The 18,184-nt window shown below is 46.5% G+C and overlaps 8 protein-coding genes across 8 annotated transcripts; 4 read left to right on the forward strand and 4 right to left on the reverse strand.

Annotated features, from left to right (window-relative positions):
• Positions 1-2,228: 2,228 nt before the first annotated feature.
• Positions 2,229-3,988, forward strand: N7469_006225 (sulfite oxidase; the record flags this gene model as incomplete). The annotated part of the gene is made up of 2 exons (XM_056645143.1): positions 2,229-2,449; positions 2,512-3,988. 2 exons carry the CDS (start codon positions 2,229-2,231, stop codon positions 3,986-3,988), a joined length of 1,698 nt encoding a protein of 565 aa, XP_056500381.1.
• A 301-nt stretch (positions 3,989-4,289) lies between these two features.
• N7469_006226 (EthD domain-containing protein) lies at positions 4,290-4,703 on the reverse strand (the record flags this gene model as incomplete). Its single annotated transcript, XM_056645144.1, has 1 exon — positions 4,290-4,703. One exon carries the CDS (start codon positions 4,701-4,703, stop codon positions 4,290-4,292), a length of 414 nt encoding a protein of 137 aa, XP_056500382.1.
• A 448-nt stretch (positions 4,704-5,151) lies between these two features.
• Positions 5,152-6,917, reverse strand: N7469_006227 (cytochrome P450; the record flags this gene model as incomplete). The annotated part of the gene is made up of 4 exons (XM_056645145.1): positions 5,152-5,280; positions 5,348-6,349; positions 6,441-6,637; positions 6,713-6,917. The coding sequence occupies 4 exons, from the start codon at positions 6,915-6,917 to the stop codon at positions 5,152-5,154; spliced, it is 1,533 nt and encodes a 510-aa protein (XP_056500383.1).
• Positions 6,918-8,478: 1,561 nt separating this feature from the next.
• N7469_006228 (fungal specific transcription factor domain-containing protein) lies at positions 8,479-10,360 on the forward strand (the record flags this gene model as incomplete). The annotated part of the gene is made up of 4 exons (XM_056645146.1): positions 8,479-8,504; positions 8,572-8,903; positions 8,960-9,867; positions 9,926-10,360. 4 exons carry the CDS (start codon positions 8,479-8,481, stop codon positions 10,358-10,360), a joined length of 1,701 nt encoding a protein of 566 aa, XP_056500384.1.
• Positions 10,361-11,753: 1,393 nt separating this feature from the next.
• Positions 11,754-13,073, reverse strand: N7469_006229 (uncharacterized protein; the record flags this gene model as incomplete). Its single annotated transcript, XM_056645147.1, has 1 exon — positions 11,754-13,073. One exon carries the CDS (start codon positions 13,071-13,073, stop codon positions 11,754-11,756), a length of 1,320 nt encoding a protein of 439 aa, XP_056500385.1.
• Positions 13,074-14,032: 959 nt separating this feature from the next.
• On the forward strand, positions 14,033-14,911 carry N7469_006230 (nicotinate-nicotinamide nucleotide adenylyltransferase; the record flags this gene model as incomplete). The annotated part of the gene is made up of 1 exon (XM_056645148.1): positions 14,033-14,911. The coding sequence occupies one exon, from the start codon at positions 14,033-14,035 to the stop codon at positions 14,909-14,911; it is 879 nt and encodes a 292-aa protein (XP_056500386.1).
• A 554-nt stretch (positions 14,912-15,465) lies between these two features.
• N7469_006231 (uncharacterized protein) lies at positions 15,466-15,943 on the reverse strand (the record flags this gene model as incomplete). Its single annotated transcript, XM_056645149.1, has 2 exons — positions 15,466-15,794; positions 15,868-15,943. 2 exons carry the CDS (start codon positions 15,941-15,943, stop codon positions 15,466-15,468), a joined length of 405 nt encoding a protein of 134 aa, XP_056500387.1.
• A 478-nt stretch (positions 15,944-16,421) lies between these two features.
• N7469_006232 (J domain-containing protein) lies at positions 16,422-17,708 on the forward strand (the record flags this gene model as incomplete). Its single annotated transcript, XM_056645150.1, has 3 exons — positions 16,422-16,692; positions 16,758-17,015; positions 17,170-17,708. The coding sequence occupies 3 exons, from the start codon at positions 16,422-16,424 to the stop codon at positions 17,706-17,708; spliced, it is 1,068 nt and encodes a 355-aa protein (XP_056500388.1).
• Positions 17,709-18,184: the final 476 nt, after the last annotated feature.

Genomic DNA, 18,184 nt, shown 5'->3' on the forward strand with positions numbered 1-18,184 from the left:
GACACAGCGGCTCGCGGCTCAGAATTGGGCACGTTCTGGACTTTTCGTATACAGAATGGGACCACCTTGGAAGCCTGGGGTAGATGAAGTTCCAAAGACTCTTGCTAAAATGCCGTCTTTTTTATCCATGCGGCCCGGTGGGACGGCCTGGGATCCCGGTACTTTGACTGGGTCCCACGGCACGAAATTGGATCTGGACTCTTCGACTCCGTATAGAGCACAAAATACACATATTAATCGACAGGAAGTTATTGAGACGGGTCACAAAAGGCAGGGCTGATCTGCGCCCACGATCCCTCGTCTACGGAGGGTAATTTGTGTGCATCCTTTCACAATGCCCTGGCCCAGGCCACTCCGGTCCTGCCAGTTGGCACGGACATACCACAATCTGTACGGAGTAGTAATGTGGCACATCTCGAAATTGCAATTCCAATCACCATCCCAATTCCTTACCGGACAAGGACAGCCACGGGCAGAATCGCGCAATCCAATTCGAATTTCGTCATCGACTAAAGTCAATAAGTGATTTTGTCAACTAACCTCCCACCTCCTTTTCTCATAATTGTCTTGCATGTTTTGGCAGGGTCCAACCGAACACACGGAGACGCTTTCCAATGTGAAACACCAGCGCGATTCATTTTTTTACTCAGTTCATTTTTTTTTTTTTTGTTTTCTCTTGAAATCGATCGGGGGTCAACTTAACTGCAGCACCCCGCTAGTTTGAGGCTACTTTTTATCGGAATGTCTTGAAGTCGAACAGTACTCTAAATCGATTCCAGCAACTTTTCATGCCTATCGTGACAGGGATTCAGCGGGGCTGGGCTACACGGGCGCTCGCGGCCGCGATAGCAGCGATAGCAGAATGATCGACATTGGACTTGTTCTGCAATCCAAATGCGAAAAGAGACTTTCGTTGATCATGTCTTCGAAACCTGTTGCTGGGATCGTGCAGATTGAAACTTCCTATTCCATGCGAGCACTCGCCAGTTCCCATCGTTCGTCGCCGGGGTCCGATAAACATCAAAGGAAACTCGACTGGCATTTCACTAATTCTTAGAGCTGGTTCAAGGAATGGGGTCGGTTGGGGCTAGTTTGAGACCAGGCAAGTATTGTAATACCTCCTTTGGAAAATGTATTAATACTGCTGTCCTATTTGTTCTTGTATGAACGGGCATTTAATACGAACGGATAGTATAGATGCGAGGCGACGGAATTAATCTTAACGTCACCCACTGGCCAACTTCACTAGATAGCACTTAAGTGGCTAGGTACCATGGACTACTAGTCTTCTATAGTATGCAATTACATCTCCAATTAAGATGAAATGGCTTGTCCATTAATCTTTATCTCTTGGCAATTTCCCAGGATCCTCTCATGCATTCACATCCGCCAACTTCCAACTTGAAGATGAACGCAGTACACTAGGTGTGCGAAGTCAAGGGCTGATCATGAACCAAGGATCTGAATCTGAGCTATTAAGGCTGGATTTCTTTTCAAATCAATCGTATTGACATCAATTTATATACCAGACCACGCCGGCAGGTCCGGATAGTGCTAGGCTCATGTATGGTAGAAATGCTAGTGATCAATACTAACTGACTAGCCAGTTTTGGCACACAGAACCGTCACTAAATGCGCCATCAGGATAAATGAAATGAATCTTATGTGATGATTTAATTTTTTTGCAATATAGAAGGATAAAACCCACCCCTATAATCAAGCTTATCAAGTTAAGGCTGGGTAAATGGCGAGTTATGGTAATTCAGAGGTGGACATCGTAGCTCAGCTACTGGCTGGGCTATCGAAGGAACGTTGTTGTTTACTTTTATAACCTCTGCGTCATGCTGGATGAGCCCTGATAATCCGGATGCCTTTATCTCGAATGAGAATTATAGATTAGTGTAAGTGCAAAGACCCAATTTGATCTTGTAATCCAGGTCTATGGGTCCATAGGTGCAATACTAGTACCATGAGTAGTAGTAACTCGACACCCATAATGAGGCTATCTGACTAGTCATACTTGATACCAGTCGGGATTGAAATCCGGACCATGGAATGGGACACGATGAGTAGTATCACTGGTATACCTTAATTTAGTCGTGAGGTCATGCTGAACAAAATCGCGATTGTCACAACAAAATACCAACCTTGTGCTATTCCCCTCTCCAGCACTGCTTTCCAGCCTGAGACCGACTATATTTTAACCTCAATCTCAAAGCATCATTAAAATGGAACTAAAAGAGGAAGTGGACACGGCTAATCGTCAGGATGAGTGGATGATCGAGCAAGGAATGGCAGGTCACAAACTGCCTATTTTAGATCAAAGTGGCAGAGACACCATCCATCTCTATCCCCCGAAAGCAGACGAAATATTCAAAGATGAAGAAACCATCGCTTCAGTCGAAAACGGAAAGAAGTTATTCAAACGGGAGCGACCTGGTTGGAAGGGGTATATCTACATCTATCCTCTGTTCCCAAACACGTCTTGTACTGACAATCCGCTTCACATAGGTACGTCGAATGGGAGGATTATCCAGAGAAAAAAGCAAAAGCACGGAAACTTCTAACCTCTCAGAGATTCCCAAGTAGTCCAGATTTTATGTTTGGTCCAATTCCTGAGACCAATCCTGTAATTGCCGGTGACGATTTCGTGGCCTGGCATGAAGCTCTTGGTGGAGAGCTAGCTACTGTTGCTGAGGACTCGTGGAGAATCGTCCAACAGGAGAAACATCCGGAGATGTTACATCTCCTCAAATTCCCTTACAACGGAGAACCTCCTAAACGACTCGTCACCTCCAAAAGCATCACACCCAGCCCACTACATTTCGTTCGAAATCATGGCGGGATCCCTATCATTGATAAAGACAAGTGGGACTTTTCGTTTGACGGCCTTGTTCAAACCCCGAAACGATATTCCTTGGAAGACTTGATGGATGAGGCTCGCTTCCCTCGGATAGAAAAGAATGTAACAATGCAGTGCTCGGGAACGCGACGTATCGAACAAATCGGGCTCTACGCTGGCCAGGGCGATGAGGTACCACAAGCGCCCTGGGCCGAAGGTGCTATTGGAACGGCTCGGTATGTGGGCATTAGTTTGAAAAAAGTGATCAAAGACTGCGGGGGACTTGTTAAGCCCGCAAAGCATCTCGAGCTCTATGGAGCAGAGACATATGTCAAGGATCTTGAAGTTGGAAATTATGTTGTCAGTGTACCTTGGTCAAAAGTCAAGGCAAATGAGGTTCTTCTTGCGTGGGAAATGAATGGCGAACCACTACCCAAAATCCACGGCTATCCTCTACGCGTTGTTGTTCTGGGGTATATTGGTGCGCGAAGTGTGAAATGGCTATACCGTATCAAGGCGATTGAAAATCCATCTCGAGCCCCGGTTCAAAGTAGAGAATATCTTTACTTCAACCAGCAAGTTGGAAAATATAATCTACGCCCAACAGATGGAATCCAGATACAAGAGATGCCAGTCAGTTCAGCAATAATGTCGCCCTGGAATAACCAGGCCGTTATCCATGTTGGAAAAATCAGATGCAAGGGCTGGGCATATTCTGGCGGAGGCCGGTGGCCAGAGAGAGTGGAACTCTCAGCGGATGGCGGATTTACATGGTATGAAGTTCCAGCCGAAAGAATGTCCACAAAGGGTCGGTGGGTATGGCGAACATGGGAAATTGATCTTCCCTGCGAAGTGGAGGGTTGGATTGAGATAGTTTGTCGGTGCTGGGATAACTCATTGAATACTCAACCACTTAATATCCGTGCTGCGTGGAACTGGGGTCTACATGTTACCTCCTCGGCTCATCGGATTAAGGTTTACAGTATCAATAAGGGTCGCGAGGTGACGAGGAAGCGCTTGGAGAAGTATGAGCAGAAGGGCGTTCCATTGGCGCCTCTGACTCGATATGAAACTATTCCTGTTCAAACACTGGCTGAGTATGAGCATTTTTGGAAGACCCATGATCCGCGCGATGTGGATGACTAGTTGGTCGAAAGGGGAGGATTTCCTTGATTCATATTAATCTATTATCTTGATTATTCGTCGTAATCGTCTCTGTTATCCAAATATTCTGCATTACTCTTCTCGAGCATCGGTAATAGCTGACGCTGTGGTAAACTGGATACGTTTACCACTCAAGACTTCAAAGCACCAACTTCCTGTTTTACCTTTATAAAGACTAATTGAGGACTATTTTTCTTGAGCTTGGCTGGTAGGCCATAACTTGAATGAACTATCTCCAAAAAGAAATGGAAGCTGCTAGCATACACGGTATTTCAAACTCTCCTCAGTTAACAGTCTCAGTCACATCTCCCAACATAGCAATTCCAAGCTTCGATCTATCAAGAAACTTCTCTTCGTCCGCGGCAATTTGTGCCGCAATCTCAGGCGACTGAACTTTCGCGGCGAAAGCGCCGAATGAAATTTGGTCCGCGAATGTCAACTCAGCATACGCATCGAAATCAAAATCCATTTGCTGGCCAGCAATCAAGACTGCAGGTGTCTTCTGATTGCGAGAGGATGCACCATCGGGCACGATGTCAACAGTGTTGCGCGCAACGTAGGTCCGTTTGTGCGAGAGGGGGAAGTCTGATCCCGTAAGACTCCTGATGAGTTCAGCGTGTGCTTCATAGTGTGTCTTGAAGTCTTCGAGCGAGAGACCGGGTTTGCGGTAAGCATATATAAGAGCCCTGACGGTCATTTTTTCTTGATAGTTGCCCGTGGTTTTGAGAAAGGTCGTGTTGGAATTTGTAGATTAGCAAAAATTGGGGGGGCTGTGGCATTTTCGAGCTTTAAATTATTCCAATCTCACCCCAAAATATGTTCGAAGTCGTGGGGGCCGGAAAATTGGCCGCTTTCAATTGGTGTGCTATTCCGTATTTGGCAATCTTTGAGGCTTAGCATTAGGATGAGTATGATGTAGTAGCGAAAAGGATGATATGTCATGAATGTTGACTTCGTGTATGAAATAGTGCACTTTCCAAATAAGTAATTGAGTAGTATAGTTTTGGTATATTACACTTCCATATCGACAGAAAATCGAAGGTATCTGAGGCCCGGAAATGCTGAAGTTACTATCAATGAGACGAACATAAATAAAACAATGGCATATACCCTAAATGCATTCACGAGGGGTCTCAAAATTATTCTCAATAGGCTTTATGTGCTCGCTCGGTCACCTGAATCCACATATCTGATATTGCAAACAACCCGAGATAGTTCTTCACTTCCCAGGGGCGTGTCGGGTTGATCAACGCCATGTCGAAATTGCGCAATAGCTGTGTTCAATCGAATATATTAGTCCAAGTTTTTCAAAGTGGGAATGTACCGACTGCAGAGTCCTACCTCGAATATTAACTTCCCAATCTCAGTCTCCGCCACCGGTTTACCCAAACAACGATACTTTCCATGCCCGAAAGTCAAATCATTTGCTTTGAGCATGGTGGCCAATCTATCCGGATCCGATTCAAACCATCTTTCTGGCCGGAAAGCCTTCGCATCCTTGCCATAAATCTTCTCGCTGTGATGCATCCCATAGGCCGAATATCCGATACAAACACCGCCTGGAATAACGACTTCTTCGCCATCAACATTTATAATATCACCATCAGGTGGGACGTCTCGAGAGAAAATGTTCGCAACGGGTGGCAAAACTCGAAGACTCTCGCGAATGACAGCTTGAAGATAGGGAAGCTGTTTCGTTTGTGTGACAGATATCAGGCCCTCGCCAGTCTTTGGAGCTACGCCATCCTTAATAGCGTCATCTATTTCTCGTTGCAGCTTGATATATACTCGTGGGTTAGACATTATTAGGAGAAGAGCGCCCCGAATGCCACTCGCAGTTGTATCCGACCCGGCAAGTATTTGTTCCAATGCCTCACTGCGGAGCTCATCACCAGATAGGCCATGACGCATAAAAGAAGCTAGCATGTCAGATCTTTTGTCAGCAGAATTCGCGGCGCGCTTGTCAACAATCTGAAAACATGTGGCCATCATTTTGCCGAAACCAGTATTATGTTTTGGCGAGACCGCGAATAACTTCCCAATTAACGGGGCCTGCGTAATCCAGCTGAAGCCCATGGCGAGAGCTGTGTTCGCAATTGCGAGTCCATCTTCCATCGATGAGAGGCAGTGATTAATATCGCGATCACTCTGAAGCATGCCAAATGTTGATCCCAGGCCAACGCTGCTAATTACATCCAGAGTAAAATACTGGACCTTTTTAGACATGTCCATGGGAATGACCTGGCCTTCCGAAGAGATATATTTGGCCCGGATGAGGCTGATAAAGTCTTGAATTCGGTCATCTATAGCTCCCTCAAGCTGAAAGTTCTCCCGCCCCGAATACTGTGACCTCAGGTGTTGATCAGTTTTCAAGATTCATTTCAATCAAGAGATGATACCGGGAGCTCGGATATTTGAAAGACATTTCACATACCCCTGGGGCCATTTGCTTCCTCCGTTGGTCATGCTTAGCATTATCCGTCTGACTGAAAACATTATCCTTGCGATATTCTATGCGCGTAGCACTATAATACCACTCAGAACGTTTGTATCCAGGTTTGTTGTTCACGCGCATCCAAATATCAGGGTCAGATGTAATCAGTACTCGAGGTGCGACACGGGCGACTGGACCTATCTCATGCTCATCTCGTTAACATTCCGGGTACAGTCACACTGTATGTAATATCGTCGAGGGAGACAGCGCACCATATTTATTGTTCACTTCCGCGTACCATTCGTGGCATTTGTTATGAAGAATTGCAAGGCTATGTGGCCAGTTCGACACGCCGGTCCATCTGGGACCCTTGAAATTTTTCAGCTTAGCATAATCAGTAATAGTCTTGTAGATCCAGACGGCGATGAGACCACCGGTCAGTATAAAGGCCGGCGCAAACGAAGTGGTGAGTCCCATATCAGATAACTTGAAATATTAGAGAAGAGGATGTGGACTGAGTGAGCAAGCTCCTATTCCTCGGTGCAGAGGCTTGGAAATGGCTGCTACGGTCGGAAAGAGGATCCAGTTTGAAATTGAACCTGCTTTATTGGGTATAGTAACAAAGATGTCATGCGCTTTAGGGTATAGCGCGAGAAGTGGACTTACCCATAGCGGGGTCAATGCCATTGTGCTGCTGCAGAACCATGACGTGGCTTAAAAGTTAGATCCAAAGTTCTTCACATGATGTAGTACAAAGCTATTGCATTCAGTTCTATCCGAAAGAATATTCTACGGCTTGCTTGTTTTATGAAGAGGATCGGATAGTGTCAGGTACTTCAGGTATGACAAATCCAAAATTTCCTCAGAAAATTAATCCGAGAAAATTAATACCCCCTATTATGAGCTATTGAAGATCATAGTTAATGTCATTCGCTGGCAGTATGCATGGATTGATTCGAGAAACAAACACTGTAGCATAATGCATTGAAGATGAAACCGCTAAAATTGCGGAGTACTGGAGATCCCAGTGTGAGATACCCCCCTGGATACTATCTACTTTATCAATCCCAATGGTAATTGGTTATCAGAATGATACAAGCACTACTTGTACAACTTGGATCCGCAAATCATTTGTTGGAAGTTGGGGATTAAAGACATCGCATTATAGGCCTTGAGCTTACACTAACTGCTTTATAGCCGTTGGAAATCTACTGAAAATACTCGCTAAGTTTCATCCACGCTGGAATTTCGATATTTCACTAGCTAAGGAGTATTTTGGTCATTGTTCTGTGAATTTCAGGCTGCAGAAATGATCAAACAGTAATACCGCTCAGTGATTGTCTTGGTATTTCGTGGGTATCTTATGTACTTGCTGGGCACTACTCCAGGCACTTTTTCAATCTTATAAGCACTTGTCCATTGATCTATAAGGTGGACTAAAAGTTTATTACAGGAGAAAGAGAGAGAGGAGGGGTGGAAAGACGCAGCGAAAATGATATCGTTGTTCTTTACAATGTGAAAAAAGCAAAGATAGAATGGGGACATGCTAATGCAATCACGAGCCAAACTTGATGCAGCCAAGAGAACTTAAAAGCCCTTGCGTTACACAAATGACGGGGTCTGAGATAAGCAGATATCTGCAATCCCTCAAGTTCCGCACTTCTTTCCGTGCAAGAAGCCAAGCTCATTGACGATGTTAGTATTGAAGATGCTATAGTCGATTTTCGATCACGAGGCTGTCAAGCCCTAAGTCCAGACTCTTCTCAACAGGACTCGACTCCGCTCCGCTGCGCTGCGGTTAAACGCGGAGAAGGTGAAAAATGCGGGGCGGAGGGACCGTCGTGGATGCAACAGTCGAGATGGAATTGAGTAATATGACCTCAATTCAATGTAGGCAAGTGGGGGTTCTCACCCTTAGGACATCCTCGTGATCATCAGCTAGGATTGGAAAAAAAAAGTCTTAGAGACTCTGAAAAGAAAAAGGGATTTTCAACATCTCTGAACTTCCCCCCTTCGCCCAGACGACCAAGTGGCTTCAATGGCAACGCATAGACGAGTCTCAAGGTAAGTCTACCTCTATTTACTTCCTTGGTCTATTTTACACATCATTGACTTGTGAATGGTCGACAAGTTCTTCCCCCACTCCTGACAAGGTCTTCCTCGAAGCGTGCGACGTGTACTTTCGACACTGTCACAACAAACCATATGGCTTTTTCAACGCCAAGCTCTTCAAGATCAAGGTCGCACAAAATCAAATCCCTTTACATCTTCGCCTGGCATTGATAGCTTGTGCCACCCGCTATTCGTCTCGATCACAATGGAAAGAAAGAAAACAAAGTACAATCGATGGGTACGCGAGGGGTGCCTGGGAGTTGATCATGTCGTCACCGGATGGTCTAGATGCCGGAGAGGATGTATCATTGATTCAAACTCTGGCCATTCTAGGTGTTATTGATGCGACTGGTTAGTATATATTTCGTGTTTACGAAGCTATAATTCATGCTAAGGGGATTTATTAGCTGGCCGACGAAGGGGGGCCTGGGTCAAGATTGGAATGGCGGTACGAATCAGCCAGGATTTGAATATGATGGCGGAACCTTCCTCAAATCTATCCAGTTTAGAGCAAGATGAGCGGAGAAATCTTTTTTGGTCACTTTATCTTCTCGATCGCTTCGTGTGCTGCTCATTCGACCGGCCTCCCGCGATCAAGGACTCTGACTGTCACCTCAATCTTCCATTAAACCACAATTCAACTCAACCAAAATCACCCCATACAATGCATGACCTGCTTTCTCGGAATTCCCTCAGTGCATCTCAAGGATTAGGTCTATTCGCAATTAGCGTTGGCCTCGCATCCGTCCTAGGACGTGCAGTAAAGTTCATGATGACGACAAGGCCTGACCCTCAGACACCATGGCACGAAGATTCCGACTTTTCGACTATCCACGCAGACCTCGAACACCTGAAGGAGCTTGCCATCAAGAATGCTCCTGTATTGGCTGAGCCAGGACAACCTCGATCGCAAAATGACATGGAGGACACCGACCGCGAACAAACCGCCCACATGGTCCTATCACATACGATATACCACCTCACACATTGTATCCTCAGTCATCCATTTCTGCTTGCCCTTAAGACCCAGAACTATCAATGTTCTGATATACCCTCTTCATGGCTGGAAGAAACACGCGCGACCTGCCTTGTACATGCCGGGTCTTTAGTCACGGTTCTCGTTGAGGCGAAGGCAGCGGGCTATATGCCAGTCCCATCTGTATACAGCTACTGCATTCTATTTGCAAGCACGATACACGCCCTTTACCTTTACAGTGAGAGCCCCGCAATTAGCACAGGATCTGCAGAGTATCTGAGGACTGCCCTGGACTACTTGAGCGAAATTTCAGAGCTCTGGTGTAATGCGCAGATGATGGTAAGGTCCTCACTTGGCTTTGCCTGAAACTACCCAGTACTGACTATTCACTTTAAAGGCAAATGCATTGAAGTCCTTCGTAATTCAATGCTCACGATATAGCGATATTCTTCTATGCCATAAGCCACGCCTGCACGAGCTTACTCAGACCGAAACAACCATATTAACAGCTGTGGTGGACTACTGGACAATGATGGATCCGCGTAATCCAGTGTTTGACTTGGCTCCGTTCAATGCAGATAACTTTCCTGATTTCTCGGACAAGGAATTTGGATATCTGACACCACCAACCACGTCTGGACTTGAGAATATTATCGTAACCGAGGATAGTCTGGAGTATAGTACGCCTAGACATAAGGAAGCGACGTCCATTGACCCGGACATTATACTTCATTATCCTGCGCCAATGATGTCGCCCATTTTATCGGAGGCCGGGGGCTCTCCTCATTGGGATTGGGATAATGAACTTGATAGCTTAACAGAAAATAAATAGATGGGCTTTTCTGATGCGCTTTATTAGGGACTTCTTGCTCATCATTCTGCCTTCTTGTGGATTCTATGGTCTTATTAACATTACAAACTAGTAACCTATGACGATTGTTCTGAACGCAAGTTGTGAAGATTTTAAACGGAAGGATTGCGCTTAATATAACAGGAACCATTGCTACTGTACACCCTATCTAGCCGGCTGCATGATTTCCATTGAATCCTGTCGTAAGATCGATCTTGAATTTGACCCTGGCTCCCTGATTTGTCTGTTACCATCATTCTGTTTCCAGATTCCGAGTATCATAGCCACACCGTGAAAAGTAGGATTGAACTTCCGCTTTGGGCCTCCCAACCTTCCTTCATTGGGGATTTGCGAAGCCGCTCAGCGTTGATCTTTGGGCACTGATGGGAGCATCTAGACCCAAATTAAACCTAGCTCCAGGCGGTTTTGACGCATAACAGAAGACAGGATGTAAAGGATAGAGGCCACCCCTTTTGAAATGTCCATTTTTGCCCGGACACTGGGTCTCGAGTTTGACGAGAGCCATCAAAAGGACGCATTCCTAGCAAGGGTCAAAATGAGTCCAGGGAGATCTCTGCGTCGGTCACCAAATACTGCCTGATGTCTTAGCATTAAATTCGCTGAAACTAGAGGCCAGTAAAACATAGATTTACCTTCCAGCTTTCGGCGATCTTTTGTCGGATCAATTTCTGCCAGAGTTTGCAGCTTCAAGCCCGCATCTATGCATCGGATCTGAGGAGGCTGTACGTTGAGGGTTGTCTGCTGGGACACAGACACACTCCATTTGGATAAGACAACCGCAAAGACGATTTGGATGAAGAACTATAATTGTCAGAGTGCTGTACAAATTTTAAGCTGAGTCTTTCTAGATGACTTACTCTCAAATAGCGCCAGGAGATTCTCAAGGAGAGGTGATGCAAGTGAGTAAACAAGGACCGTCTAAACTGGAAAGCGCAAGCATTCATTGGGGCAGGTGCATCCAGTCTGCTTCAATGTAATTCCAAATTGGCAGGTGCTCCTGGTCGTAGTTGCCTCCTCGGATGGACCGTTGTCGTTGCTTGTACGGTTGAAACAGCAAATACTAAGAATGAATTCGACGAGCTTATGTATTATACAAGACTTGGGAGCATTACAATACCCCAAAATGTCAAAGCAGATGGCCAGTGGCTGCTAGAAGTTGGCTAACAAATCGAAAGGCCTCGAATGCTGAGCCAGATGTCGCTATATTTTTTTTTCTGTCTACGGGGATGGTGTGAATAATTGGCCGATTGATAGTGTCCGCTGGTCGAAAGGTTTTATCGTACTTTTGGATATAGAATTCCGTGCGACTACTCCTAGGCCTATTCAGAGTAATACTTATACCCGACTGTAATCATTAATCTGATTCTCTTTGAGCAATGACTGCTTCAGGCACGTTGATACTCTCCAAGACCTGTGGATCCTTATCAAATATTCCAGTTTCCACATATTCTTTCATGACTCCCAAGACACTCCTCTCTATGACAACAGCAGATGGATCGTGATCATCGACCCCACTCACAATGCGCGAGAGAAAATTAAGAGCACAAGTCAATGCCTTCTCATCATGGATTCGAGACAGGAATGCTGGCATGTAGGTCGGTTGTATAGCTGGTTGACCACTGGTGCCATCGATATTCAAGTCGCGGATGAGGCCTTCTCGGGTTATATCCTCTAGACCATTCCAAGTGTTTTCGAACATTTCTGCTTTCTCCAAATCCGTTACTCTTGCCATACAAAACAATCTGATCAGTGCTCGGTCATTAGGACTGTTTTTCACATCGAGAAGCCGGTACCCTTCTTTTTGAAGGAATTCCGCTCGTCGAATAAGAATGAGATCATATCCACCGCGCGTATCAAGTTCTCCGGAAATGATAGCTCGACACGCATAGTATACACTTTCATGGGATTGAAAAAGTGGTTCAATGAGTGTTTTGGCCGAAGTCCAGTCCATGTGCCCTGCTGCCCCGGCAATGTCTAATAGTTGTTCCATAAAGCGAATTTCGAAACTTCGCGGTCTACTTCTCAGCTTGAGCAGACCTGCAAGGCAGACTGGTACATTCTCTCCTTGGCCTAGTTGGCCGAAATTCAAAGTTGCACCTAGCTCAATTGAGCACTTAACATCTTCTCTATCTGATGGAGACAACTTTTCCAGAGATTTGACCAGACCAACTCCGCATGCCTTCGAGATAATGCTGTCATGATTGACCTGGGAAATGTCCTCGCCGGTCAATTCTTTATAGTCGATTGCCAATTGCGGGTCTTTGCCGAGGTCATTGATGACGATTGACATGATCACCACATAAAGTGTGTCTGCTTCAGCCGCATTTCGGCGATAAAAATCTCGAAGCCAGTCGAAAGACTGTCGGGTTATTCGGAGAGTAGGTGGCTGCGAGGCTACAAAGGTCTCATATTCTCCCAGATAAATCCATCGCAATGCGAGCAAGCCCACTAGAGTTCGATTGACCTCATCATAGTTCTCTTTGTATAGAATGAATGAAGGGGAAGGACAATCGGGAGGGTTCCAGTCTTCGCGAATGGAGTAAGCCCGGGTAAGACGATCAATATCTTCCGAAAATTCCTTGTATACCAGACGTAACAAGTCCTCCTGTGGGACTGCAAAAAGGTTGTCTGGGTCAGTACATGCTTCTCGAAGCGACCATCCGTTGTTGTCCATTTCCTTATGTCGAATCAAACACTTAAATGTCACATGGAAGTTGCGGTTTGCGACTTTCAAGTCGGGAGATGACTTGTCTCGGGAACTGGGAAAATATATACACTAAAATGATCTAAGCGAGCTCCAGCTTCAGGCTGATCTACGTACGCAGGCAGCCACGGCAAACTTAAAGAGGTTCAGCTGTAGACCCAGCAGAGATCTCAGCAGACGAATTGACGAATCCGTAGAGTTTTTCAGCTTTCATTGGGAAAACACCAGTGGAGAATTGTGCCGCGGGATCCATTGAATCGGAGAACAAGAGGGGCGGCTGGGGGCAGCTGGCGGGGCTTTTTATCTTATCGCATGTGCCACTGAAAAAGCCACTCACGAGTACATCTCCATCGAGCGATTATACTGGATGAATCAAATTAATCTGAGCAATACAAGATTCTCCCCTTCTTTCTACACCATTTCCATATCAAAGAAATAATTATTTTCATTACAAAAGGTCAACCGATCAGGGAATCGAACCCTCATCCTCGTCGCTGCAGTCGGGAATAACTTCACTCAATTCCCAATCGGGACGAGCTCCTCAAGATTTGATCAATTTTTGGATCAACACTTCGATTTCAAAAAATTATATTAAATCATTGTATGTATAAAATTTGATAAAAACCTAACATGATCATTATGCCCGAGCAGCCCGAAGGAATGCTCACCTCCCACCCACCTGTAGCCTCACTCCATAAGCCGGCTCCAGGCTGCAAAGCCGGCTGTGTCTCCCCGCCAGGCATTACTGGACAAGGAGATTCCAATAGTCCGCGGCCGCTAGACTATCGGAGGTGAGGTTTGTTAACACACACGCCCTTTTTGCCCTCATATACGAGAAATCTGACGTCATATTGGAATTAATAGTCACGTTTGATGGGGTTGCACTTTCGTGTTCTTATATTTATCTTTTGTGTGGTGATACGTTAAGGATGGCAACCTCCTTCCATGCCCTACGCGGGCACTACGCATCCCTTTTGAAGCAGTTCGCTTCTTCTCCAAAGGATTTCGCGGTGCTCACCAGTATACCCGAGCACACGCCACCAGCAAAGACGCTCTTCGTGCTGGACTCATCTTTCAACCCTCCGACTCGCGCCCATTTGCGCATAGCTACCTCGGCATTGCGAGAAACTCTGGATCCCGGGTCGCGTTTACTGCTGTTACTTGCGACGCAGAATGCAGACAAACCCTCGAAGCCTGCCTCCTTTGAGGATCGACTCGCTATGATGGAGCTATTCGCGCACGACTTGCGCTCTCACTTGGCTGCTTCTTCACCTGAAGGGTCTGGGTCGACGGGTGATCTTCCAGCGGTTGATATCTGCGTCACCAAGAAGCCATACTTTGTTGACAAAGCGACGGCGATTGAGACTTCTGGGGTTTACTCGAGCATGTTAGAACAGGTCCATCTAACCGGCTACGATACTCTCATTCGCATCTTCAATACGAAATATTATCCGCCTGAACATACGTTGCAACCTCTGGCTTCATTATTCTCCAAGCACCGCTTACGTGTGACTATGCGGCCAGGCGATGAATGGGGGATTAACGAGGACCAGGAGGAGTTTTTACGCGCACTTGCTCGTGGAGATCGAGAAGCTGAGGGTGGATCGAGAGAATGGGCTAAGAAGATCCAACTGGTTGAAGGCAGAAAGCCTACTGAGCCACCTGTCAGCTCTACTCGCGCGCGAGAGGCCATTGAATCTGCGATCGAGGATCTAGAGTGGCTAGTCCCGGAAAGGGTGCGCCGGTATTTGCTGGCTGAGACGCCTTTCACTCCTACTGAGGTTCCAAGTACCACTGGCAAGATCTAGCCAGAATCTTGAACCCGCCCAGGCGGTTCTCAGATTGGAGAGCCGCCTGATATTATACTTTTGACCGAAACAAACCTATCGATTATGCCAGGTGACAAGTACCATATGACGATACAGTGCTGGGGCATTAGCTTGAAACTACACGCCTTTCTGTCGTTCTTTCAACCACATCAAAACCTTGGAAATGGCAGTAGCAGCGGAAAACGGCTTGCCTGGCGAGATCGGCGATAGGTCAAAGCAGTTTGCAGGCAGTTTTCATGCTACACCACTGTAAACTGGGTTGAATAGCTCTGCAATTCTAGTATGACTCGTTCTCTCATGAATATTGATTGTAGTACATCGCCAATGCACTATTAGTATGGTACATTATCTTGATCCCACTGGGCATCTTTAGATCCAATCTCGTCCTAGCCAACGTAACTCCGCTATTCACGCCATCTCCCGAACTCTTTTTATCACATATCGTACAGTGGTGAAGCACAGCATCGCCGAAGAACCATTTGAAATATGTGCCAATGCCCACCTTCAATCCCCATCATACCTCGTACTCGCTTTTAAGACTCCTCCTCCTCCTCTTTCTTTCCAAGGGTATACGCAAGACCACCTCCAATCATATTAACCAAACAAAGACCCATGGTCGCTCCACGCACGACACCGCGAGTTCCGAACTTCTTCGTAAAGGCTTGTCGTCTCCGGCCAGCTAGGAGCAGGTAAAGACCAGACCATGCGGCGCTAACACCAGCGCTCTCTGTCTTATATCCCGAAAGGTTTGCGTAGCTTGAGAAGAGTAGGACGGGCGGGAAAAGCATAGGGAAGAACTGGAAAGGGCGCGCATGTTGCGCAAAGATAAGGGAAGCGAGAACCGTAGGTGGGAATGAGTTTTCTAGAGGGACGTTAGCAACCTGAATATATCGGCCAAATGATTGTCATAAAATTTCGAGAAATTAAGTACATACCGCCCCAGGCACGGAAACGCTGGATCAGCGTCTGCTTGGTCTCTTCAATCTGGGAATCGGTGGAATCGGTAGACATGATGATGAGTGCTGGAGTGTCGTGCAAAGCCTCTGCAAAATCTGATATTCGTCTTGATATCCTACTAAAACCAAATCAGAAGCGAAGCTGTGGACAAAGGCACACTGCTTTGCGAGTCTAAGCTGGCGAGTCGAATGAGAGGAGGTTGTCAAATTGTAAGATGGAAAGAGTATACCGGCCGCGGCGCATTGGACGTTCCGATGCTTGGCAAAGACACCTACGCTTTTCTCTCCGCCACACTCCACGCCCGCATAACATTTCATCGCAACCTCATTTTGTTAATTTGCCGTTTGATTCGCTGTGGTACCTGACAAGCACTGTCGGTATTACTCTTCGAGGCGGATTGAAAACGGCTCTAGCAACTTTCCATTTCACGCCCATCCACTGTCACTTCTGCGCCGTTCAACTCCCCTCGTTCTCTCTCTCCCTCTCTCGCAAAGGTCTCACTTCGCGACTTTCGTTAACACCCTCGATCGCCATGTCATCTGCCAAGGCGTCAGGATCTGACGCAAATGGCGGTGGAGCGCGATCACGCGACCATAATCAGGGCAACCAGGACCGCAAATACACAGTCGAACAGAAGGCAGCCGTACTCCGGATCCGAAAATGCGGCGCTACGGATTTCTACGAGATCTTGGCCGTTGATCGGTCCGCGACAGATAGTCAGATCAAGAAGGCTTACAGGAAACAGTCTTTATTGACACATCCCGACAAAAATGGATACGATGGTGCCGACGAGGCTTTCAAGAGTGAGTGATCATCCTGAAGTCTCAATTTACCTTGTTTACATCTCTCTAACACTTCCATTTGTCAGTGGTTTCGCGCGCTTTTCAGATTCTCTCGGACGAAGATAAGAAATCTCGCTATGATAAATTTGGAGGAGATCCCGATAGCAGATTCAATCCCGGCCCCAGTGCTTCGAGTGGTGCCTCGCCGTTCAGTGGCTTTAGTGGCGGTGGATTCCCTCGTGGAGGAGGACGTGGGCCAGCATTCGAAGAGGAGATCTCCCCAGAGGAATTATTTAATCGATTCTTCAGTGGTGGATTTGGTGGAATGGGTGGTGGTGGTTTCGGTACGAGTCCCTACGCATTGAACAACTTGGCCCCCTCGTACTATTTTTTGGACTTTGTTTGCTCTTCTCGCATGCCCATGATGCATATCAACTGCCTGAAGGAACATTACATCCAGCTTGAACTTGTGTAAATGGCTAACATGGCTTTCTCTAGGTGGCCCTGGATTTGTTTTCAATATGAACGGAGGTCCTGGATTCCGTGTGCACCAATTTGGGGGTGGTATTCCCCGCCGCAGACCTACTGCCAACGCCACTGGGCAATCAGCAGCCAATATGGATGGCTGGACCTTGCTACGACAACTCGCTCCCCTCATACTTCTTTTCGTCCTCCCTCTCCTCTCCTCCCTCTTCAGCGGCTCCTCAACGCCATCTGGACCGTCATACCGATTCGACACCCCACAACCACCACATGTCATGGGCCGCACAACACCCAAACTCAACCTTAATTATTTCGTAAACCCTAATGACGTGGAGGACTTCAGCGCACGGAAATTTAAACAACTTGACAACCAAGTCGAGCTCGACCATGTGAGATCTCTCCGGTTCGATTGTGAGAATGAAGTAAACCTCCGGGAGCGCAAGATCCAAGAAGCGCAGGGCTGGTTCTTCCCGGATATTGAAAAAATGAAGGAAGCTCGGGCGATGGAGTTGAAGAGCTGTCGACGTTTAGAAAAGCTTAGAGGGAAGTACTGAGCTAGGCCTGCCAGGGGGCAAGATGATTTGCATCCGTGATTCTTTTCTCTCGCCAGGAGATGTCAATACCAACACGTGCGATGGGCGGCGTCTCGGGTTCTCTTTAATTCATCAACTTCAACTTGTGTACATTGTGTCCTCTTCAAATGCATGGAGACTCCCTGATTTTGCGGAGAGACCATTTTATTGATCTTGCTATATGCTTTCTGATCCACTACCAACGAGTGATTGGAGTCATCTGCATATTTTAAGTAAGTGCATTCACCAGAGTAGTTTAATATCAAATGAATATATCTATAATATAGTCTTATCCCATCTAAATTACCTCTGTTGAAGAATTATCAGGTAAAAAAGTACAAAATTCCCAGGGAATCTCCCCGGCCGCGCCTGCTTAGTCAAAGCGAATCTCGGCGATCACCACCGAATCTCCAGGCGTCCCTCGCATCTTCCCCTCAAACTTCCACTCTCGGCGTTTG

Source organism: Penicillium citrinum (assembly GCF_028827155.1).
Source record: "Penicillium citrinum strain IBT 23319 chromosome Unknown utg000005l:1.0-1900146.0:1.0-1900348.0, whole genome shotgun sequence".
Classification (NCBI taxonomy): Eukaryota; Fungi; Ascomycota; class Eurotiomycetes; order Eurotiales; family Aspergillaceae; genus Penicillium; species Penicillium citrinum.